Source organism: Bombyx mori, chromosome 15, assembly GCF_030269925.1.
Source record: "Bombyx mori chromosome 15, ASM3026992v2".
In the NCBI taxonomy this organism is placed as follows: Eukaryota; Metazoa; Arthropoda; class Insecta; order Lepidoptera; family Bombycidae; genus Bombyx; species Bombyx mori.
The window spans coordinates 15932201-15957653 of NC_085121.1; the positions used below are offsets into that span (position 1 = coordinate 15932201).

The window sequence follows — 25453 nt, forward strand, 5'->3', positions numbered from 1 at the left end:
CAGTAATGCGTTTCGGCTTGAAGGGTGGGGCAACCGTTGTAACTATACTGAGACCTTAGAACTCACATTTCAAGGTGGATCGCGCATTTACGTTGTAGATATCTATGGACTCCGGTAATCACTTAACACCAGGTGGGCTGTGAGCTCGTCCACTAATCTATGCAATAAACAAAAGGCGATTTCAAAAACTCATCGACTTTATCGATTCGGAATTCAATTTCATGGCCGAAAAACTCAGGGCTTGTGCAGTTTTCAATCTGAATTTCTTATATATAGTTATTTTGTTTGTATAGGTGTTTAAATACACACATCTATATTGCAAAGCAATTCACAATGTCTAATCACTTCTCTTAAGTACTAACCATAATTAAAAAGCAAAAACCACAAAGAGCTTCCACGTGTTTCATTAATATTTCTCCCACAATAACGGAGGTAGTAGGGCTTCTCTTAAAATGAAATAGTGGGAGGTCTTGTTACACCTCTGTTATTTATAGCCTACATTAGTTAGTTCATAATAACTAAATCACTATTGAGGTGACAGTAGAAATTTTCTTGTAAATTCGAGTTTGTGCCAAGCGATTTAGCTTAATAGTTATTGTGTTTATTATCGGTAAATGAATTATATATAGCATTTTTAATAAATTTTATTAAAATAAAGAGAAACTATATGAAACTTTGTATGTTATAAGAAAATAGTTTGAAATCGAATTTCACTGGTGTTAGGACCTCTTGGGAGTCCGCACAGGTAGGTACCACCGCCCCGCCTATTTCCGCCGTGAAGCAGTAATGCGTTTCGGTTCGAAGGGTGGGGTAGCCGTTGTAACTATACTGAGACCTTAGAACTTATATCTCGAGGTGGGTGGCGCATTTACGTTGTGGATGTCTATGGGCTCCAGTAACCACTTAATGCCAGGTGGGCTGTGAGCTCGTCCACCCATCTAACCAATAAAAAAAAAAAAGAATTGAATGAATTTGAGTCGATATTCGGCAAATCGATAAATTTAAAATCAATAGCGTAACTTTTGCAATCTCTCTAGCCTTTCAATCATTAAGTTATTATGTTATGATAATGTTTTGTGAATTCTTAACCGAGTTTTATGAAATTCAATATTCGTTTTAACAGTGGAAAATACGAAAATTGAATTGAAAGAAAAACATTGAAAAATTGAATTGGAATTTCGCTCACATAAAATACAGAGTCAGTGGAGAAGAAAATATAACCAAATTGATTGTAGGTATGTATGCGAGCACAGCAGTCGTGTCAGATACGAAATTTCATTGTGAGTTCGGTCAATGAAGAAAATGCCTTCACGAAAATATCTTTAACTCCGACGGGCTCTGACGATAAGGTAGGTATGACTCAAATCTGTTTTGATTTTTTTTTATTGCTTAGATGGGTGGACGAGCTCACAGCCCACCTGGTGTTAAGTGGTTACTGGAGCCCATAGACATCCACAACGTAAATGCGCCACCCACCTTGAGATATATAAGTTCTAAGGTCTCAAGTAAGTTACTGCTTATTTTAATGTTGTTCAGAATCGAATTATTTTTGTAGGTACACTTATTTTGATGGATACAACAAAAACCTCAATTTTTCCTATTTTGGATACAAAGCGAAGGCGTTATCCATAATATAATACGCACGACGTAAAGATGCAGAGATGTTGCGGTTAGATATTGAGGAATGAGCCAATTATTTGCGTAAATATAGGAAAAATTAAGTTAAGGACGTTTTGGCAAACCCGAACTCTTGCTCAAGGAAAATTAAGTTAAAGACGCTTTGGCAACCCCGAACACTTGCTCAAAGCGACCAATGGTAATTAGGACTGTGCATAAAACTGATTAAAGTATTTATATCTGTATTGCTCTGTAGTCAAGAATCCATACGAAAATTTTCATAACCAGGGAAATCTTTCTCTAATTTGAACGTTGTTTGAAACACTGATGCACTCCACGCTACAATTTAATAACAATGAACGCTAAACGTGGTTGAAGATCGTTTAGACTACAATAATATTTAAGGTTTTGCAATCCGGATTTGGCTGGTCGTTTCTAAATATTGTTTGACGCACGATTGTGGGAATGAAAACTTGACTACTGATTAATGGCGTATAGCGCCAGAGGTAGAACAGCTAACGATCCTAACCTAAGCATCAGCCCGCTGAGTTTCTCGCCGGATCTTCTCAGCGGGTCGCGATTCCGATCCGGTAGTAGATTCATTCCCAAAACAGCTTCTCTTGAGTAGCTACTTCTCTTTTGGAGGCGCTCGGGTAGCTGTTAGCAAATCCCACCCCTCCTGGCTGAACCTTTGCTCGCCCACCTGCCCTGGTAAAACTGGAAAGGCCTCCGGGCCACCAGTAAATTCTCAAACATAAAAAAAAGCTAACAATCCGCCCCATGTTAACTATTTAGCGGAACAAAAAGAGAACACACACATTTCTTACTATAGATAACACAAGAAGTAGTTGTTTTTTCTAATTGTGTCACAAAGTACAGGGAAAATCTGGCGGGGATCATTTCTCAACTAAATATAACCTAATCACGATTAATCTGATCAAATGTAATCAAGTTTTATTTAAACATATATATTTTTTCCTAAAAGTGTAGATATTAAAACGATCGTTGCTTAGTGAAAAATATTATTCTGAATTTCATATAATATTTCTTAAAATTATTCATTGTATTTTTATTCAATTTATTCTTATTTTTCTAATTTCAAGATGTTGTCAAATATTGCACTGTCGATTGCACCTATAATTGAGGTGACATCTGTCATTTACTTATTGTCAATTTGTTATTGTTTTTTGATGATCACTTTGTTAGTGCAACTAAATTAATAATTAAATAAATAAATAAACACAACCAGCCCTTGTCTTCTGTATGATGCCGAATTTAAATTTCATTGGAACCATACGTGATTATTATAAGAGCAAAAACTTGAAAGACTATGATGCATATCGAATGAATAGGTGTAAATTCTTAATTCTAATTAGCTTGGTAAAATTTACTATGTTTCGTCTTGATCCTCATGAAAACTGAACACGAAGATAGCTTAACTTACATAGTAACAATTTAAAAACATTATGTGTGACCACAAAAAAAAAGCATTCGAAATATAAGAGATTTTATTTGACGGACACAATGCTGGATCAAACTTAAATGTTGTCCCGAGTAATGTTTTTCAGTACGATAACAAAAACGAGCTTTAATTAAAGCATTTAAACGTATCAGAATAGGATTGCATTTACTTTGCAGTAAGCTCTCCGACGGAAAATTTTAAAGGCGCGACCAGATATGGATGATTTGACGAGTGCCTATAGTTCTCTCTTCGATGCGACTAGTGAGAATGTGTGCTTTCACTGGTAACGCTGATACAGCCTCTCAATGCTATCAGCATAGGAAGGAAAGGAATAGGAGCTCACAGCCCACCCCTCACTCTCTCAAGGAATAGGAGCTTACAGCCCACCTGGTGTTAAGTGTTTACTGGAGCCCATAGACATCTACGACGTAAATGCGCCACCCACCTTGAGATATCAGTTCTAAGGTCGCAGTATAGTTACAACGGCTGCCCCCTCCTTCAAACCGAAACGCATTACTGCTTCACGGCAAAAATAGGCAGGGTGGTGGTACCTACCCGTGAGGACTCACAAGAGGTCCTACTGTTGATACATTACGAACTCTTTAAAACGGGATATTCGGATAAGGTCTGCACGTGTATAGCGTCCGCTCCTAGGGGAATAATTTCGTATACCGTACCATATTTACTTTAGGGAGTATTCGTAAATCAAACCCGCAAAATTATACTTTGCGTAATTACTGGTGGTAGGACCTCTTGTGAGTCCGCGCGGGTAGGTACCACCGCCCTGCCTATTTCTGCCGTGAAGCAGTAATGCGTTTCGGCTTGAAGGGTGGGGCAGCCGGTTGTAACTATACTTGAGACCTCAGAAATTATATCTCAAGGTGGGTGGCGCATTTACTTTATAGATGTCTATGGGCTCCAGTAACTACTTAACACCAAGTGGACTGTGAGCTCGTCTACAATAAAAAAATTCTCTAAAGTCTAAGCAATAAAAAAAAAATTCGACGTCCGCGAGTCCAGTATATCTGGACGCGCCTTTATATGTACTGGTCCTTCATGCTCGGCCACCCAGCGAGATAACGCCATCAACCGTGAATTTTCAGCCGGCAATTTGCTCTCGAATCCACTACCTGCCCGGGAGACCACTTTGTTCCGGCGAAACTTGCCAACAGCATTATCTGTGAATGCTTTGTTTTAATGTTTCAACGAGTTTGCGTAACTTTCAGAGGGCGGATTTTGACAGACAGGCGTTTTGGCCTTTGAAGAGTTCTGTAGACGGCCGGAGATTAGATGCTCGATAAGTTCTCTTGGAATACGGTGTGTTATATTAAGTTTACGTAGAAGTAGCTATTGATAGATGTATAAATGTCCCTATCTCTGTAAAGAATGCAGATAGGGCTACCACAAGCTCAAGGATCTAAATACCCTTGAAATAAGTGGAATCGCCAACCCGTAACGGCCAACGTGGCGTTTTAAGGCCAATAACCTCCATGCACAGTCTTTTAGGAGTGTATTTGATCCACACTCAGCATTGGGTGGACAGGGGGGGGCTTAAGAAGAGAGCTCTTGATAGTGCAGAATCAAGTGGATTTTCCGAGATTTAAACGAAGTAATTCGAAATACAGGTTTATTGTCGATGGCTCGTTGGTTTCTGCTGATCACGGAGATACTGCAATCGGAATGAGTTTTTTGTAGCCCATTTAGATAAACAACCAATAAAATTACATTACTACAATAATAAAGTTTTGGGGTAACACCGCATAAAGTAAGCAGATCTCCATCATGAATTACCAGAGTTTCGTGTTTGTCTGTAGATTGTGGACCTTAACTACATTGCTTTAAGACTGATTCGCTATTATTTACGGTAGCTAAATAAGGTCGCAACAGTGCCGACCACTGGAGAAATTTTTTGGAATTTAAATAATAAATTCAATATCTAGTATAAAAGTCATTAAGTTGAACGCTCGGTTAGTTCTTTTGTCATCTATTTTATGTACGTATGAGAGCGGTCAATTCGTTCCTTTTGGTCTGGTTCATGTCCGTCTTTAAGGAAGTCAAAAAAAGTACTGCCTGCCGCTAGTCACGTCCGCCCTCGTTCCATTCCTCTCTTTATTTTTGAATTATTGTCAAGTGTCTGTCTTAGTCTATGTCTAGTCGTTGAACAATATGCCCTGTCAAAGAGGTTGCACGCCACGACCAAAAGTTATTCAGCCTTAAAGTTGTGTTTCGAAAAAACAAAGTACTACTACTATTTTCTTAAAGGTTTATTCTCCGAAAACGCAGCAATATCGGATTTCGTTAATGTTAGTACATGTTATGAATATACCATATTACATTATAAGCGTGTATATAGGTCGTTAGGAATGCTCTATACATACAATAACATTACACGACAGCAAAAACTGTCATATGTCTGAATTCGGGCACAGCAAACAGAGTTCTCTTCTCCGTTCAAATAAGGACGATTATGGTTTGTACAAAAAGTAAAGGTTGTAACGTTTTGATTGTAAATTGTATTAATGTTTTTCCTCATTATCTGGAAGAACGGAAAGGAGCATCATTACAAGCGTTATGGTGGTCTGAGCTTGCTGATAAGCTAACGATCTCTGATTTAATTTATCATTTAGGGAATTGCTGAATAAAATGTTTTAAATATAACCGCTGGAAATATCTGTTCAGCTCGCGTTGTACAACGACTCCTAGCGTTGCCGGTGTCAGGTCAGCTTCGTTTATTGACATTGCCAATGTCAAATGCACAAGAGCTCACTCTTTTGATGATCTGTTCTTTAACATATCATAAAGAGTCTACATCGACGATTCTTCTTTGAGAGGTCGAGAGAGAGATACAGAATTAACACTAGAAGGTTATTATTAGTTTTATACTAGTGGTAGGACCTCTTGTGAGTCCGCGCGGGTGGGTACCACCACTCTGCCTATTTCTGCCGTGAAGCAGTAATGCGTTTCGGTTTGAAGGGTGGGGCAGCCTTTGCAACTATACTGAGACCTTAGAACTTATACCTCAAGGTGGAAGGCGCATTTACGCTGTAGATATCTATGGGCTCCAGTAACCACTTAACACCAGGAGGGCTGTGAGCTCGTCCTCCCATCTAAGCAATAAAAAAAATAAAAAAGTGCATTCGGCGAGGTCATGTTAATGCTGATTTTATTTTCTAATATTTCATTGCTACATTGAGATAAGTGGAAAGTTAAGCAGGAGTAGTAATGAATAGACTTTTTCTTGTTTATTTTTGTCCCAGTAAATTATTGTTTAATGGCAACAATGGTTAAGTCTCAATCCCATAGCCATTTTATGTAAACGTAACGTAAATAATAATAAGAAACAACAACCATTTTGAAATTACAAATTAAAATGTCAAAGTTCAGCCACCGAACATTAATTAGAATTTGCGGACGTACTATATATTATCCTGCCCTTCTCCCAGTCACCTGGGGTCGGCGCAACATGTTTTCTCCTTCCATACTCTTCTATCATATACCATTTCTTCGCTCACTTCCCTCCTACCCATATCGTCTTTCACACAATTCATCCATTTCTTCTTAGGTCTACCTCTTCCTCTAAATCCTTCCACATTCATAGTTAAGACTCTCTTAACGTACTATGTAAATAAAACTCATTCGTGAAAAACAAAGACGAACAAAGAAAAATTCTAAAAACGTAGACAAAATGTTCCTGTAATCTTTATTTAAGAGCATGAAATGCTCCACAAATGGATCTATGTTGAATTAAAAATCGAAATGAACATGATAGTTATTGACTGTAAACCATTTTGTTTCAATTCATAATAAGCTTTTAAGGTAAATTTGATATTACAAACTGCCTTTTATTTAGTAATATTATATGACAGATAGGCTGGTTCCATAACGTTTTTGACGTGACAACGTCTTATAATTCGATGGAGCCGGCTGTACACACGAAAAAACATGACTCATGCGGCGTTACCTCGCTCTGAGGCGTTCCATTTAAGGCTTGAAGTGCAAGCGAGAGCGCGCAACGAGCGACAAAGAGGCACAATCGGCCTCTGCGTTCGGCAGCGTTCGACATCTGTCTCTCTCCTATTTAAGTGAGCGATGCATCCGCGTGGACAGCTGCTATACAATAATACATTTACACATTTTCGTCAAGTATGAAGTTCAGTGAAAAGTGAAAGTACAGCTAAAGTACAGCGTTCGGAAATATCTATCAAACAAATAAAATTAAAATTTTCTTTTGAAAAATGAAACCATACCATCAGTATTTTCTTATGACGTTGTCACGTTCAGCTATCGTCAGTAAATCGACTTTACAGACAACCGATTTTTTTTTAAATTATGACGTCAGCGTTGTTGACGCCGTTCTCTACGTCATTATCATTGCCTTCCATAGTGACAGTAGTTATGACTCCCTTTTCCAATTAATTCCATTCATTAATTACATTTCAAGTGTACAGCGATAACAACAGAGAGCTCCGCTCCGTTCGGCTGTTCGAGCCGCGATATTTTGTGCGTTTTTCTTAACCTATCTAGTTGCCTCAAGGAGTTATTCTAGATTCACCGAGTTAGTACGTGAGCTCACGGAGCTCAAACCTAACGATATTGCTAACACTAACCCTAGCAAGAGCAGTGTTTCGCGCAGAATCTACCACCGGATGGGAACGCGACCTAATGAGAAGTTCCGGCGAGAAACTCACTGTGCGATAATAGTCATTAGTATTTATAGTAGAAAGTGGGGGTAGTTTAGTCATGAATTCTCTTGAATACCGTCTTAAATAAACAGTTCTTGACATGCATAACATTAAAGAAACGGTTAACTTTACCAACTTTTAGTTAACTAAATAGTGTCGTTGCGCCAACATAATATATTATATTATACTTTATTCTGCGTCAAACCGTTGTTTGGATTATACTCGTACCATCATAATAAGTATTTCCCAAAAGTGAGTACAAAAGGTAGCTACGCGTGCGGGCCGCCTTAGTAGGTAAATGGTAACTCGCAGACGTGATATAAATGAAATATCAGAGAAAGCTACAATTCAAATAACATCGTATTGCATCGTATAATATTTTATTGAGAGAAATGACGATCGCACGAAAAAATCCAAGTGTGAGTCACAAAAAAAAGGGATCTTTAAGGGCACTCTACATTTGCGGTCGGACGGAACTCGTCTGAGATTCATAAGCGATTCGACACGAGCGCCAATGTTTAGCACCCCCTTAACACCCCTTTTTAAAAGAACAATTGTTTTTAAGTAGAACCCTCGGAAGAATGTTGCTCTTTGGTACTTTTTTCCTTTTAGAATTATTTTTCTTTTTCATGTGGATATTAATTTTGAGTGCTCTAAGGAAATATTTCTTCAGTGTCTTCTTTAGCTGGTCGACAACGCGGTCCAAAACAATGTTCAATAGAATTAGAATTATGAATTACAAATAACGGTTTCAACAAGTTTCTAGAACCCATCCGGATAATGCTAGGAGGGATATAGAAACTTTATATTTACAAACAGAAATTGGGTATGATTCGAAATAGTTGAACATGATTTTTCTAATGTTTATATTAGATTAAGCTCTAGTATTTATATAACGTATTGTACTTTAATATTGTTTGACACGTTGAGACATATTTGGTATAAGGATAATTTAGGTTGAATGTCGATCAAATTATTTAATTAAATATATTTGTAAATTAAGTACTATAGTGAGACCTTAGAACTCATATCTCAAGGTGGGAGGCAGCATTTGTGTTGTAGATGTCTATGGATTCCGGTAACCACTTAACACCGGATGGGCTGTGAGCTCGTCCACCCATACATGCAACGAAAAAATAAACAAATAAATTACATTATATTACATTCATGACAGAGTGGGGGATTTGTAAAGGCTGCATTACCGCTTTGGCATTATGTCGTCTGGTTAGCACTCGTCGTGTGGCGCAAATACTGTCAATTTGAAAGTAAACTTCAAAATCATTCATTATTTAAGCCAGGACCTTACATCGCGTGTCCTTGAAGATCAATCGAATAAGAAACATTTGAGATTAAAAGACTATCATTAGTATTACGATACTAGATACAACATATTAGTTGTCTACACGCACTGATAGAATATTAAATATCATTTAGAATTTCACAGACAGATATTTAGCTTTTTGAATTTGCATAGATATTTTAGATCGATTATAGATAGTGAAAACGAAACTCAAAACAAAATTATCTTATTTCTTTGGGTATAAACAACTTTGAAAAGTTTGCGAACATTAATTTAAGTTGGAGCAGACTATAAAAAATATTGAATACTTGGAAGTAAGGTCCGATAAAGAAGCAGAAAATTTCTCTAAAAATGTTTAGGAATAAAATGTAGAAACTGTGATACAGCGTTCGCATTGTGGCATGATTTAATTGGGCGGAAAAATAGGTGAGGACTTTACTACCGAGAATTAATGTTTTGGAAGTAACAGTCGCAATGTTTTGTTTATCATCTGTATCTTAAAGAGATGCAATTTTGGAATATTTTTATGGTGAGTTAGGTCAGACGTGTATTATTAGTTTTGAATTGTAGGATGTTTATATGTGTTTATTGGGTTCCTTTTTTTCGGAACTTATTTTTTCCTTTCATTGATCACTTTCTTCTCGTGTCTAATGTTCGCAGTGGAATCTTATTTGGTTTTTGTATACCTATTTTTAATATATTAAATTATTATGTTTGTTTTGTACTGTTGATTTCTCAAATAAATAAGGCCTAGGTTAAATCTCCTTGTGCTAAGAAGTGGAGCAATTTACGGTAGTGTAATCCTTTATCGTGTCTAGAACATTCGTTTCACAATTCAAAATTTAGTTTATTTGATAACTTCTGCTCTTTAGGTCACCGATGTTCAAAGAACGGTTTTTTTTTTATTGCCCTTGTAGGCAGACGATCATACGGCCCACCTGATGGTGAGTGGTTACCGTCGCACATGGACTTCAGCAATGCCAGGGGCAGAGCCAAGCCGCTGCCTACCGCTTAATACTCTATACGGTGACAATTAACGACTACTATGTAAGTTTCTTTGTGTAAAAATAGTAGATAATTGAACAACAACTAAGGTCGCGTAATAAATTTGAATAGTACACGTGCTGTCTTCGTTGAAACAAGACACATTCATTACGAAAATTAAATGTCAACGTGTCATTTGAAGTCGTCGTGGCCTAAAGGATAAGACGTCCGGTGCATTCGTGTTGAGCGATGCACCGGTGTTCGAATCTCAGGCGGGTACCAATTTTTCTAATGAAATACGTACTCAACACGATCTGTTCTGTTCACGATTGACTTCCACGGTGAAGGAATAACATCGTGTAATAAAAATCAACCCTGCAAAATTATAATTTGCGTAATTACTGGTGGTAGGACCTCTTGTGAGTCCGCGGGAGTGATACCACCACCCTGCCTATTTCTGACGTGAAGCAGTAATGCGTTTCGGTTTGAAGGGTGGGGCAGCCGCTGTAACTAACTATATTGAGACCTTAGAACTTATATATTTCAAGGTGGTTGGCGCATTTACGTTGTAGATGTCTATGGGCTCCAGTAACCACTTAATATCAGGTGGGCTGTGAGCTCGTCCACCCATCTAAGCAATAAAAATAAAATAAAAAATAAATTACATTACGAATTTGATAGATTTTCGTGCTTGACGTACTTCTATCCATTTCACGTTGGGTACACACACGAGGTCATCTCTTTGTTAGAAGCATGACGAAGATAAACCCTTTTGGTTTGTTTAAATTTTTTAGTTAACAACGCAGCGGTTCCGTTTGACCTATTTACCAGGTCGGAAGTCGTCGGAGCACTCTTGTTTAATTTATATGCGTATTATACATAATTTAGAAGCGTTTTTACAACGTACGATGTTCATTTCTAAGTACATTTATGTATTTTTTTTTTAAGTACAAAAACTTATTTATTATAAAAAAAGAACACAATATTCCTAACCTAAAAGTACATGTTATTATCCGCATTTATGTATGTATCATCACTTGGACCATTAAGTTTGTTGTTTAATGTTTCTATTCTGGCAATATACCAATGAATGTGTCAAATGCGTTTATAAAGAGCGCTATAACAAAAGTTTTGTTGAGACGAAATATTAATATCTGTTACGCTGATGGTAAGACTTGTCTATTTGTTACCCAATCAACCACCAACATAACCGCTTCACATCAATTTACGACTTCATAACTTTAATTCAGATTCACGGAATGATCAATATATTTGCGTTTATGAATCCTTTGGATCACTGTTGTAAAATTGCAATAGAATGCCCAATTTAAATATGGTCTTTTCGCATTAAAAGTGTACAATTTCCAAAAATATTCGAAATTGAGTTAATATGCGGAAACATTTGGTATCACCAGTATTTTTCTCATAAATACCTACTGTCAAAAGAGCGTAGTTTATTTTTTTATTTTTTTTATTTACCTATTTTTTGACTACTATTAACTAAATTAATACACAATTTAATCTTACTTTAAAAGACAGATAATGTAAATGTTAAAAAATAAAAATAAAAAGTTGCAAAGATGATTAATATATCAGTAGTTGACAATTTTAATTTTAATAATTTTGATTTGGTTTCTTTTTTGTTTGTTTTGGTTTTTAGTCATTCTGATAAATTATAATTTTAATTTTATTGTATTTTGATTTAGATGTTAAGTAACTGTATGTGACATTTTATGGGCTTAAGTTGCCTGAAATAAACGCATTTCATTTCATTCATTTCATTTCAATATTAAAAATATCACGTGTTAAACCTTTAAAACACTCTCCTGTAAAATTAGTAAGTTTTGAGATTATACAGTTTTAATACGAGAAGACGATATCATTCACGAGTATATTAAGTGATCTGTGAAATGTCAGTCTGACGCAGTAAGCTCGCTTGACCCGCGACCCTCTCTTGTGGGTCCATTCATATTCGGGTCACATCGCAACGTCCGTGACGTAAAAATGATAAAATGTTAAAGTTTTTTATGAACTGCAAACGCTGTTTGGCGAAGCGGTCGTCTTGTTGGATGCCCCATAAGAGCCTGTGTGGCGTTACGTGTGTGTGTTCAGCCCAAATTTTTTATCCTTTTGATGTCCGTTTGAGAGTTTTTTATCTCGGCTTGATTGATGTATTGTTTTGTTACCAAAGCTCTTTACAAGGCCCAGGGCGTTACTCAACTAAAGCCAAGAAATTCGAATTCTCAACTCCATTAAAATCATTTATTTCTGTACAATTACTATTAATCTAAATATTTGTATGTTTAGATTAGATATCTTTGTTACGGGATTACGCAAAAACGGCTGAATGAATTTGGATGAAATTATGCACAAAGATAGTTTATAACTTTATTAACACATGTGATAGCTGAGCCTCCTTCTTTTGACTTTTTTCCTTTTCTTTTATTTATCTAAATGTATTCATCTAAATTTGTGTGAAAGGCAATAAATTATTTTATTATTATTACAATCAATATTTATTTAAAGTCTTATTAATTATACACTCTTTTTTAAAAAAATATTTAAAAAAATCAATTTTTAATAAACACTATATAAAAATAGATTGCCGCTGATGGCGGTGTCTACGACACAAGCCACCAGCGGTTAGGACTCCAGAATGAGAAACCTCCTCACAATACGCGCAGTATCGAGGATAATTGCCTTCTGTATCAGGTCCCTAATCCAGATGGATAACGAAAGATTCTTGATCGAAATTTTTAATCTGAATATATATAATCTGAATCTCGGAAACGGCTCCAACGATTTTAATAAAATTTAGTATACAGGGGATTTCGGGGGCGATAAATCGATCTAGCTACGATTTATTTTCAGAAAATGTTGTTTTATTCGTGTTTTCAATAATCAACTTTTTCGATGATCAACTTTATGACTCTTCCCGACATCTATTGGCGAATAATAATGCTATTTTCTGCTGTAAAGACACAACAAGATGGAGTTATAAAAAAATAAACCGAGCAAAGCTCGGTCATTATCTAGCTATTATTATTACGAATACTTTTTATCATGATAACTGAGATAACTTGGAGCACGCCGGGTGTATCTGCTTAGTAAATATGACGGTGTTTTGGCTGAATATTAACAAATTTATTGGTAGTTTAGGGACCAGAGAGCGACAGAAGCAACGCTATATCCCGGGAAACAGCGACGTGTTTCATTATATCTGATCAAACTTGATGAAGGTAAAATAGCGGTCTAGTCTAATAATTGTTTAGAACGAAATATAATGTGATTACGAGTACACTGCATATTTAACTTAACCACAATATGAATGCTCGAAATAAACTGGTAATTTTATGCAGAGGTGGGATAAACTGTGACAGAGAAAGTGATAAGTGCGCGTTTGGGATGGTATGGACATGTGATAGTGAAGTTTACACTTGTCTTAGTATAATAACAAAATTGAGTTTTACTTAATACATACACTAGATTATGACCGAGCTTTGCTCGTTTTTTTTTTATAACGCCATCTTGTTGTGTCTTTAAAGCAGTGAGTTTCTCTCAATTAAGAAAAATAGTATCATTATTCGCCAATAGATGTCGGGAAGAGTCATATAGTTGATTATCAATAAAGTTGATTATTGAAAACACGAATAAAACAATATTTTCTGAAAATAAATCGTAGCTAGATCGATTTATTACCCCCGAAATCTCCTGTTTACTAAATTTTATGAAAATCGTTGGAGCCGTTTCCGAGATTCAGATTATATATAATATATACAAGAATTGCTCGTTTAAAGGTATAAGATAGGTGAAGAGCTCTTTATTTATTCTAAGTCCCGGGTCGTAACGATAATAAAACAATGAAGCCAAATGAAGTGGCGAATGTGACCGGTGAAAATAGTTCGTAAAAACATTCCTCGTACACTAATAGAAAAATTGATTGGCGTCCAAGATCGATCGAAGCAAGATCACATGACATGACGACTTACTTAGTCACGTATACAGTAGGGGGACAAAGTCGAGACACATTCCTGGGCACGATATCGATACTCGGCTTCGATATCGACGGGAAGTGCTCTGAGGAATTGTTTGAGATAATACCACCATATCGTTTTTAAAATCGCACCGCCCGCCACCGGAGTAGAGTTCATCCATACTACCTGGAGCCACTGCGTTCATCCACAGTGCGCTTCCAGAGATCTTTTTTGCCACGTACCATCCGGCTTTGGAATGAGCTCCCCTCCACGGTGTTTCCCGAGCGCTATGACATATCCTTCTTCAAACGAGGCTCTGCTCCTGGCATTGCTGAAGGCCATGGGCGACGGTAACCACTTACCATCAGGTGGACCATATGCTCGTATGCCTACAAGGGCAATAAAAAAAAAAAAACTCTGCTTGGATACTCCACACCCACCGAGTTGTGGTCTCACCGAACGCGAAGTATGACTGTACTGCTGGTGGTAGGACCTCTTGTAAGTCCGCACGGGTAGGTACCACCGCTCCGCCTATTTCTGCCGTGAAGCAGTAATACGTTTCGGATTGAAGGGTGGGGCAGCTGTTGTAACTATATTGAGACCTTAGAACTTATATCTCAAGGTACCTTTAAGGCGTATTTACGTTGTAGATGTCTATGAGCTCCAGTAACCACTTAACACCAGGTGGACTGTGAGCTCGTCCAACCATCTAAGCAATAAAAAAAACTCATTACGCAATTTATGAATGTCGTATTAATATGTCGTTGAGCAGCTGGATTTTTCAACAAAGGCATTTCAGTTTCTACGCCTTTTAATGTCTCCTGATTAAGATAAAATGTTAATTACAATAGCCTAATCATTTCATCTAGACTTGTCCCCAATTCTGGTTTAATTTTAACATTTTATTCAAACTTTCCGATATAACAAATACCGAATCCGTTTTAAAAAGAAAATGGGCCGAGATCGATTGTTTAGCCGTCGCATAAAACATTCAGTGACGCGAGACCGACTGAGGTCTTTCCCGAATTAACCTCGATGACATGAACGAAACCCAAAAGTTGGATAAAATACGAAATTACAATTACCAACAGCTAATAGGGTACTGTAATATATATATGTATAGAATCGGTGAGTTTCTTGTCAAAAGAGAAAGAATTTTAGCCCTTTTGCTCGGACAAGCATCAGCCTTTGCTAATACCTACCGATTTACACTCAATACTTATGTATTATTGGCTGGTATTATCTTGAACACGGTTAATACTTATGTATTATTGGCTGAAATGATTGGGCTTGCCCACGGTTAATCGAATGCCGCCGCCAATCTTGAAACATGAGAACAAAATCTCAATTACATTGTGGAATCAAGAGCTGGACGTAATGAATGTTCCGTCCTTTGCTATATATGGCTGCTTCATGCCAAAAATAGACAGGATGGTCCTATCTACCGGTATGGGCTTACGGTACACCCTACCAGAAATAAGAGTGTGGGATTCGAGTCCAGATGTCTGATTATTCAGCATATTTTCACTTCGAAGCCGTTATGCTTTCCGATTTGAAGGGAGTGAATCTGCAGATGCAGATATATAAGACGAACATAGTAAAATATTTAACAAAAAAAGAATACAGAGTTAAACGAAATAAAATGAGAAATAATCAATGTTGTCAAAGTAATTCACTATGATCAATATGATACATGACTAATGATCATATCTTGATAAAATTTAAATGGGACCACACGAGAGACAACGGCTTCCAAATGAAACGAGAATCAGCAAAATCGGCTCACCTCAGAAAAAACCGTTCTGAGACACACATAAAAACACTGACGAATTAAAAAACTCTCTGTTTTTTGAAGTCGGTTAAAAACGTGTTTGAACAAGTATCATGCTACATCATACTATAAAGTACCACATAAGCAGTGTATTTTGGATAATTAGTGGTAATAGATATTCAGAGCAAGCAATCCTTTTCGGTTGGAATGATGAAACAACTATTATTTCATTGCAAACTCGACTCCAAGGGTTTGCCTCAACGTGCGCGGCCAAGTTCAACATTACGGTATCTAAAAGCTCCGTTAGTCATTTAATATTACTTGATTATTGGGGAGCGCGTGCCAACTATAGCCAAAAGACAAGATGTTTCAAGTTAGGTCACTGGGTCACTGAGCTTCTCACGGATGACGTAGACATCGGAAGGGGACGCCGAGCCTTTGTCAATCACACAGTCTACACCCTCCAGGCGTGGATTCGTAAGGTTTAATGTTCCATTTTTTTAACTTTGATCACACACTACTGCAGAAAAAAAAAACCTAACGAATCGTTGGTACAGAGCAGCGGTCGGGGAACCGGGGTAAATTACCCCAAATGGGGTAAAATGAAAATTTGGGGGGTAAAAATGAAACTTTTGTGAGTAATATGTATATATTGAAGTGAAACTTCTTTAGAATCGTTAAATTTTTAGTTATTGTTTTCTTTTCAAAATTATCATGGGGGCTATAATATGAAAGATAGTAAAAAGAAGCGATTTCGTTTTTTTTGGTTCTTCACCATGGGGTAATATCAACTTACACAAAAATATTTTGGGGTAATAATTAAAAAAGTTCCCCGACCGCTGGTATAGAGAATCATTGGGGATGCCTATGCTGTACAGCAAGACGTTCAAGAAACCGGTGTCTAATAAGAATGTCTAATAAGAGGATTTTATTTAAGTTTTAATACCTACCCACCTTAGCTATTAAAATAAGATGGAAAATATCTAAAACATTTTTATAAATTGTTAATAAAGGCTATCTATATCTTTAATCTTTGTTAGTCTTAGGAGCTATTGCAACTACGCACGGACGGGTGGGTAGGTGAGATCACGGGGATCAGTTTGAGAGAAAAATATATGCGGTTTATTTAATCGGACATCTCAAACTCGATAGTAATAACGTTCAAAGATTTCGTTATAAACAAACAAACATAAATCCTCGTACCAAGTTGCTGGTTAATAAGGTAATCTTTATTATTAGACCACTTTATTAATTGATTGACATCAGAAACGTTAGAGGTTAACGAATAGCGTTGATATTATTTTTGCCTTTTCTCTACTTTCTTTTGACCTTTTTTTTTTTGTTGCTTAGATGGGTGGACGAGCTCACAGCCCACCTGGTGTTAAGTGGTTACTGGAGCCCATAGACATCTATAAGGTAAATGCGCCACCCACCTTGAGATATAAGTATAGTCACAACGGCATTACTGCTTCACGGCGGAAATAGGCAGGGTGGTAGTACCTACCCGTGCGGACTCCCAAAAGGTCCTACCACCACCAGACTGTGAAGTCTGGACCATATTTTTTAGATCGTATATTTATTCATAAAAAATCATTAAAATTAATTCTGATGGTAAAGATGATTGTAGAAATCTAAAATAAAACCATAATTTCGAAAATATCAAATTATCGATAACCAAGCCTGTAATGTTGACAAATGTACCACACTCACTCAACTTTCAGATGAACAATTGTTCCTAAACAAGTTAATTACAAAGCTGATTGAGGAAAATGTTTTCATTACAACGGCAAAGGGTTTGGATGGACCTAAAGTTTCTGTGCCGCAAGGCATTTGTGTTTACAAAATAACATTTCAAATTTAATTCACAGAAATGTCAGTTATAATTAATTACTCCACCAAAAATAGGTACTGAACCTTTACTGTAATAAAAAAAATTGGGTATAGTGAAAATATGTATAGCAAAAAAATATCTGTAAAAAACGATCTGTATCTTTGATGACTCTATTCCAAATCAACATTTTTATCTATCTACTTTGCTGTGTCTTTTTCTTAGGTCGAGCATTACGCAAAAACATATGAGAAATATCTATATATATGTAATGCTTTGAACTCAAAAGGTTAACACTCGTTATCCTCCGAAAAAAAAATGACTTACATTTTATTACATTATTAACACGGGGACAGGAGAATTCAGCTAAGAAAATTGATACAAGTACAAGTGCATTCAACATGGACCTTTCAGTTTCCATAAAGCCTTATTAATTGGCTTACCTCAAATCCGTTGTTCGTGTTGGTGTTGCCACACTCGGCAAACGTTGCGTCCTCTAGCTCGAATTCGTCCCACAGTTGACTCTAAAATGAAAAAAAAAAACAGTTGTACTTATAGCAAGAAAACTAAGCTATGTTGATTTGGTATTTTGCCTGCCAAATGTAAAATCAGTTTGTTCGTCTCCTTGTTTTTTACGGGGAACTTCTAAGAAATGAACCAACTCGATTTCTAGTATTAGATTTCAAATCGCAATGGGTGTCCAAGGACTTGTAGGAAGTACTAGTTTGAGTGTTTACGTAATTAGAAGAACTAGTGGTGCCCCGGTAGTCGAAATTCGACTTTAATTAATTAAAATTATAAGTTTGAACATTATTATGGTTCAATTGTCAAAGACTATTACACTTCTATTTAAAATCACAGATTTCGCCAAGAGTACACTTTAGACAAATATTAATAAAGATAAACAATATTTAATCTATTCTCAATTTGACCACAGACTATAAGCAGTAAGAAAAATTTTACAATAAACAAATAGTGTGCATACGTGTTTGTGTCAAATACATGGTGGTGTGTGTAATGTTTTTATTTATTTATTTAATGTATTTTTAATGCATAATTTAAAAAAATATTAAAATTCTGCACTCCTTCTCTATATTCTCTATATGTGTGGGAATTCATACTCCTCCGTCCGTGCAATTTTCGTTAAAAGGTGTACAAAATATTTGCTTCACGTATTAATATATGGATAAGTCAAATGACAGTTGTCGAAACGTCCCGTTTTATCTATTTCAATAATTTCAATTACAGAATTAGGAAGACCTATAGGGCTGATTGGATATTAAGAGCGTATTTATATTGCAAAAAAATAAGTTCTTTTTATTATTGCTTAGATGGATGGACGAGCTCACAGCCCACCTGATGTTAAGTGGTTACTGGAGCCCATAGACATCTACAACGTAAATGCGCCACCCACCTCGAGATATACGTTCTAAGGTCTCAGTATAGTTACAACGGCTACCCCACCCTTCGAACCGAACCGCATTACTGCTTCACGGCGGAAAGAGTCGGGGTGGTGGTACCTACCCGTGCGGACTCCCAAGAGGTCCTACCACCAGTGATTACGCAAATTATAATTTTACGGGTTTGATTTTTATTACACGATGTTATTCCTTCACCGTGGAAGTCAATCGTGAACATTTGTTGAGTACGTATTTCATTAGAAAAATTGGTACCCGCCTGCGGGATTCGAACATCGGTGCATCGCTTCATACGAATGCACCGGACGTCTTATCCTTTAAGCAACGACGACTTCAACAGTATTCGACTTCGTCTTCGACAGTATTCGAGTCATTTATATTATAAAATAAAACCTGAAATTGACTTTCCCAGATTTGTGTACGTTGTTAGGCATATCTGTCGCCAACAGAAAATTAAAAGTTCGTACCTTAACCAGGGCACAGTTTAATGTAATCAACTCCTCGAGGCTCTTTTAGACCTTTATTTGCACTGTTTTAAAATGAAAATAAAAAGTACCTTAACAGCGAAAGTACAGTTAAATTTCAAGAGGTCCTACTGGTGGTAGGACCTCTTGGGAGTCCGCGCGGGTAGGTACCACCACCCCGCCTATTTCTACCGTGAAGCAGTAATACGTTTCGGTTTGAAGGGTGGGGTAGCCGTTGTAACTATACTGAGATCTTAGAACTTATATCTCGAGGTGGGTGGCGCATTAACGTTGTAGATGTCTATGGGCTCCAGTAACCACTTAACACCAGGTGGGCTGTGAGCTCGTCCATACATTTAAGCAATAGGAAAAAAAAAAAAAAATGGGCGACAATTTGTTTGATAAAACCCCGTGATTTAGAAATTATGTTTCACAGAACAACAGTGCAAACAGATCATAACGATTTAAAAGCTTATGTAAGTTCTACATTAACATAAGAGATTTTGTTTCTTGAATCATATTAAACAATTTATAATTTCGTCGTTAATCGTTTGAAGCAACCACCCCAAGAATACCAATATTTATTTAGGCAATATACATAACAACTTTCCACACGAGTGTGATGTAACAAACAAAACGTGGCAAGGTAAGTTCTAATTATACGAGTAATATCTCTTTGTGGTTCTATCTCTCTTTTCTGACCTTTACACAGTTTCATTTTTTTTTATTTACCTGTTTCCAAGCATCGGGGTGCTGTTTCTGAAAAAAATTTTCATAATATTTGCTTTTTAGGTCAGACTACGAGACAGGAGCGGAAGTCACGACGAAGTGTTTGGGAACAAATTTTATTTTTTCTTCAGGTTAAAATTTAGAATACCTACAGCTGACGTTATCATTATGCTCAAAGTCAACTAGAATTTGAGCTGTAATAGCGCTATCTATTAATAACAATGGAGATTAATCAATGTGTACCATTAATGAGTAAGTAAAATACTATGACGCTAATCGAATGAAGAACTGTTACTAAGCTGTAAATTTTCATTGATGACATAAATTTCTCTTCCCTCTCTTTTATTTTCTCCAACCCGTGTCCACCCAATGCTGAATATCTGTTGCTCTCCACATGCATTCCGTTCCCTTCGGTCTCTTGCCTTTCCCTGTACCTAGCAATGAGATGGCCCATCGACCTTGACATATATTGAGAATACAGCAAACCCTTGATTTCTTGTTTATTCTTCTCAGGAGTGAAGCGGCGTTTGGAATCAGTGGTAAAGTCAGGCCAATTTAAGAGCTTCTGTAAAGTCCTACTTTCAAGAGTTTCAATCATTTTACACCATTTATTGACCGTAGGACATATTTTGAGCCTGCTTGTCATTACCAAAATGTTTGTTTCAGTCGCAGCCGTGCCTCCCGGTTTGATAATTCTTCAAACTAGATTATTGAGGCTTAGACCTCAAGTTGAGGTCGTTGCCGGTATTCAACCGTTATGTCCATCATAAGCATATATCAAATGCTAAGTTACTCTAGTGTCGGTCTAACCAAAAGTACTATCATAAACAAAAAGGTACGATTTTGAAATTGTAATCTTCACCCGCTCTCCATAACAACATGGACATCATGCTTGTTCCATCGTATTGACATTTTATGTTCAAGTTCTCGAGTATAGGAATTATGTCTGTTAAGAGTACAGTCCTTTTTTGTGCATTTAGAATACTTAATTGTCTCCAATAATGAAAATGTTTTATTAACTAAAATGATTCTTGACATTGACATCAAATAGATTTAAAACGGGACGTCTGGCAGATGTTAAATGTCAGAGCTGATAGATTTTAGCAGTAGAATTTAGAAATAACGAAAGCCATTAAAGAAATGTGCTGAATTTTCGGAACGAAGTTCCATAGGGTACGATGCGGAGGGGTACCCTAACCGGGAAAAAACGTCCGTAACGTAAGATTTTTATTATTTATGTATAGTCTTAGTATGATGGCTATACAGTGTCTAATGTATAGTCTACGTGATGACGGTTATTATTATTATTATTCATAAAAATAGCTGTTTCTTTGTATATTATTATAATATATTTTTTATAAATCATTGTGAATAAAATAAAGTTGTTAGCTTTGTAAAGTAGTTTTTATTATCAATAAAAAAATCATAATAAAAATGTATACCCGAATAATTATTTTCTTTATACCTCGAATAGAACTTAAAATTAATATTTTTATAATAAGAAACTTCGGTTCCTATGCGGTGTCCCATGACACCACACATCTTTTTTTTTAATGAGTGATTACTGATGGCCCAGATGCCTTTCCAGTTTCACCAGGAGAAACCTGCTGTAAAATAAAGCCACACGCAGTACACGACTCACCCAGCGAAGTAACGCAGTGTCTAGTACACGCACGCACACATGCACGGTGTCGAGAGCGGTGGCGTGGAAGAGAAGCGACAGCCTGATAGAGTGACATGCGTTTGCAATCACAGGCTTACGGTTCGATTTTCCTGACAAGGCACGCCAATAGATGATTCTATAAACATCTATGTGGATAGGAAAATGAACGAATGATCTTTAAAGCATTCTCGTTTTTGTTGTCTCTTTAGGCAGACGAGATCGCGGTCCATTTAGTGGTGAATGGTTACCGTCACTCAATGACGTCAGCTCGTCAGCGAGTCTAGATGGTTTTTTTTTTATTGCCTAGATGTGTGTGTAAATGCGCCACATACCTTGAGATATAAGTTCTAAGTAATAAGTTCCGTTGTAACTATACTGAGAAGTATAGTTACAACGGCTGCCCTACCCTTCAAACCGAAACGCATTACTGCTTCACTTCAGAAATAGGCGGGGCGGTGGTACCTACCCGTGCGGACTCACAAGAGGTCCTACCATGGATGAACTCCCTCTGAGTAACTTTAAATAATACTAATATATAAATCTACAGTGGTTTTTACGGATGTTCCGTTATAACTACTGAACCATGCATCCGGTTGACTTGAAACTTGGTATCCATGTAGAAAATACATGTACTTAATGGATAGGCTAATATTTATACGAATGTTGGACTCCCTACACTAGTTGCGGCGGCATTAATGATGAGAATCTTTTGAGAAATAATAATGTTAATTTTAAATGCCCAGCGAAGCGGACGGGTACAGCTAGTCGGGTATAAGATTAGTTACAATCTGCTCTTCGAACTGAAACGTACCATTTATGTATAGACGGCCTAGAGTCTCGACAGACCGAAACTTTCGCAAAGAATCTATACTGATTGATTGGTATCGGTTCGGATGTTACAACTCCAATTTCCAGTGTCTGCATTATCAAGCTAGTGAAATGAGGTCACGTCGGAGAAGCGAGTTGCGAGTGACATATGGCTTCATACAAAGTAGTCGTAAATCTAATTATTTAGTAGGTATAGTAAGTAACAAGGCTTGAATAGTTCAAAGTTGATGCTCAAATTTTTTTTCCCTGTTTAATTTACGTTTAGTAATTTTTATATTACACTAGCTGACCCGGCAGACTTCGTAGTGCCTCAATCGATAAATAAAAGACCTAAACTTTTGTATAAAATGAATTTATAACAAACAAAAAGAATCCGTCCGACAGGGGACACATCAAAGTAAAAACAAAATTGCTATTTTTATTTAATTCTGTACATTTTCATATTTATCTACCTTTAAACCTCCTCTGGACTTCCACAAATAATTGAAGATCAAAATTAGCCAAATCAATCCAGCCGTTCTCGAGTTTTAGCGAGACTAACAAACAGCAATACATTTTTATATATACCTATATAGAAGATAGAAGATTTTATATCACTTTTACTGGTGGTAGGACCTCTTGTGAGTCCGCGCGGGTAGGTACCACTACCCCGCCTATTTCTGCCGTTAAGCAGTAATGCGTTTCGGTTTGAAGGGTGGGGCAGCCGTTGTAACTATACTGAGACCTTAGAACTCATATCTCAAGGTGGGTGGCGCATTTACGTTGTAAATGTTTATGGGCTCCAGTAACCATTTAACACCAGGGCTGTGAGCTCGTCCACTCATCTAAGCAATAGAAAAAAAATTTAGAAAAAAATACCCATCATATTAAAGGATTTATTACATAATCTACCAATCTTCTTCTTGCACTTTTCCAAACCATATAAAGTCGACGTAGCCTGTACTCTTTCTTATCATCTTGCATAGGCACTCAGCATGAGTTTTAACACCGGCCGCTTGCCTTTCCAACTCTCCTTGGGTTATACCTACAATAGTATTTCCATTCCAATGTGCCATAGGAAGGGCCTTTTTATTTCTTCTTTTGGTGTATCTTTTACTTTATCCATTTTTGGTTACGCGATATGCATTATATTATTACAAATATAGAGGTCCCAAACGATGGTCGGATCAAACAGCGGAGGAACTAAAAATACCTATCAGCGACGCACTCAACCAAACTACAGAACGGGATCGATGGAGACAGCTAGTTGACGGAATCAAACGGAGTCACGATCCTCCACAATGAGGGACCGATTGAAGGGAGACCACAAACATTTACACTAAAATTTAAATTGTAAAATACCAAAAGATAAATAATGCCAAATTTATTGCATTATATTTTTTTAATCTATCCAGCTTTTTACAATATAACCTAGACTGCCGAAGGGATTGGCGTCACACATCCAATCCTAACGGATCGGGGTTTACAGACCGACGGTCTATAAGCCAAATGTATTATTGTTTGACATTCAAGTAGCTATAATGTATTGCTAATAGTACACCACAATATTCCTGCTATATACCAGCCCACTGAGTTTCTCGCCGGATCTTCTCAGTGGGTCGCGTTTCCGATCCGGTGGTAGATTCTGCGAAGCACGACTCTTGCTAGGGTTCGTGTTAGCAACATCGTCAGGTTTGAGCCCCGTGAGCTCACCTACTATCCCGGTGACGCTGACATGGTCGCTTAGGTATTAAAAAAACCTGATAAATCTTTATCATTTCCAGAATTTCTGTAAATCAAACGGTTGTCTGTAAGACCGCCTATTGTACAAATGTATCTACTTGTTCACTGTTTTTTAATGTAAATTGTGTTTTGGTGTGCAATAAAGTGTATCTATCCTCTCTCTCTATCTCTCTTTAAGTGGATCGTTACTTCAGCGAGATACATAAGAAAAACATAAACCTAGCTACGTGATGCGGGCCAAACAGTAACTCGCGAAATAAATCTTACGCGTTTCCATCGTTTCATATCGGAGTATAACATATTATGAAGCCCTTTTTATTTTCTTTACCTGAAACGCGAATGTCATAAGAATGAGGTAATAAATATTTTTCAATAGAATATGAGTGGAATTCTCCGATCAGGTTGTGGGAGGCTTAAGCGACGAAAGGAAAGATCTTCCACCGAGCGGGTGATATTGCTCGGTAGATCGACGGTCCGAATGTTGTTGTTCGAACTTGTATATATGCAAGCTTATCTTGAAAATGTCGTAAGCGAGATTCAGGCATCTGTCAAATGTCCTGTATTGTATGATGGCTACCCGCCACAAGATACACAAAAGATAAGCCGAATGCAAAGCCAACTGTAAAGTATCAACGCTATTTCAAAAACAAACGAAAAACAGTATTACGAGGTTTTTTTATACTTCAGAAAATTGAGCTACCATTAATGTTTTGAATAGTAGACCTTGATTTCGAAATATTTATTCACATTCGAAATATATTCAATATTTTTTATGATAACATCAAAACTGAGTCATGAAGTCGTTGCGGCCTAAAGCATAATACGTCCGGAGCATTCGTATCCGACGTGAAGTTGGCGCTGTTTGCCGACGACAGCGCCTACTTCTCGTCCTCTAATTTCCCCTCTGCGGCCATTTCGAGGATGCAGAGGCTGTTGGACCTACTGCCCCAGTGGCTGGACCGATGGAGGGTCGCGGTCAACGTGGGGAAGACCGCGGCTATCCTCTTCGGT

The 25453-nt window shown here is 37.1% G+C and overlaps 1 protein-coding gene across 1 annotated transcript in view; it reads right to left on the reverse strand.

Moving 5' to 3' along the window:
- The window catches only part of LOC101745704 (diacylglycerol kinase eta), a 181021-nt gene that overhangs the window by 56743 nt on the left and 98825 nt on the right, over positions 1-25453 (reverse strand). Inside the window, exon 3 of the mRNA XM_038016147.2 lies at positions 18062-18142. Within this exon, the coding sequence (XP_037872075.1) occupies positions 18062-18142 (81 nt within the window). The remainder of the gene's footprint in view (positions 1-18061; positions 18143-25453) is intronic.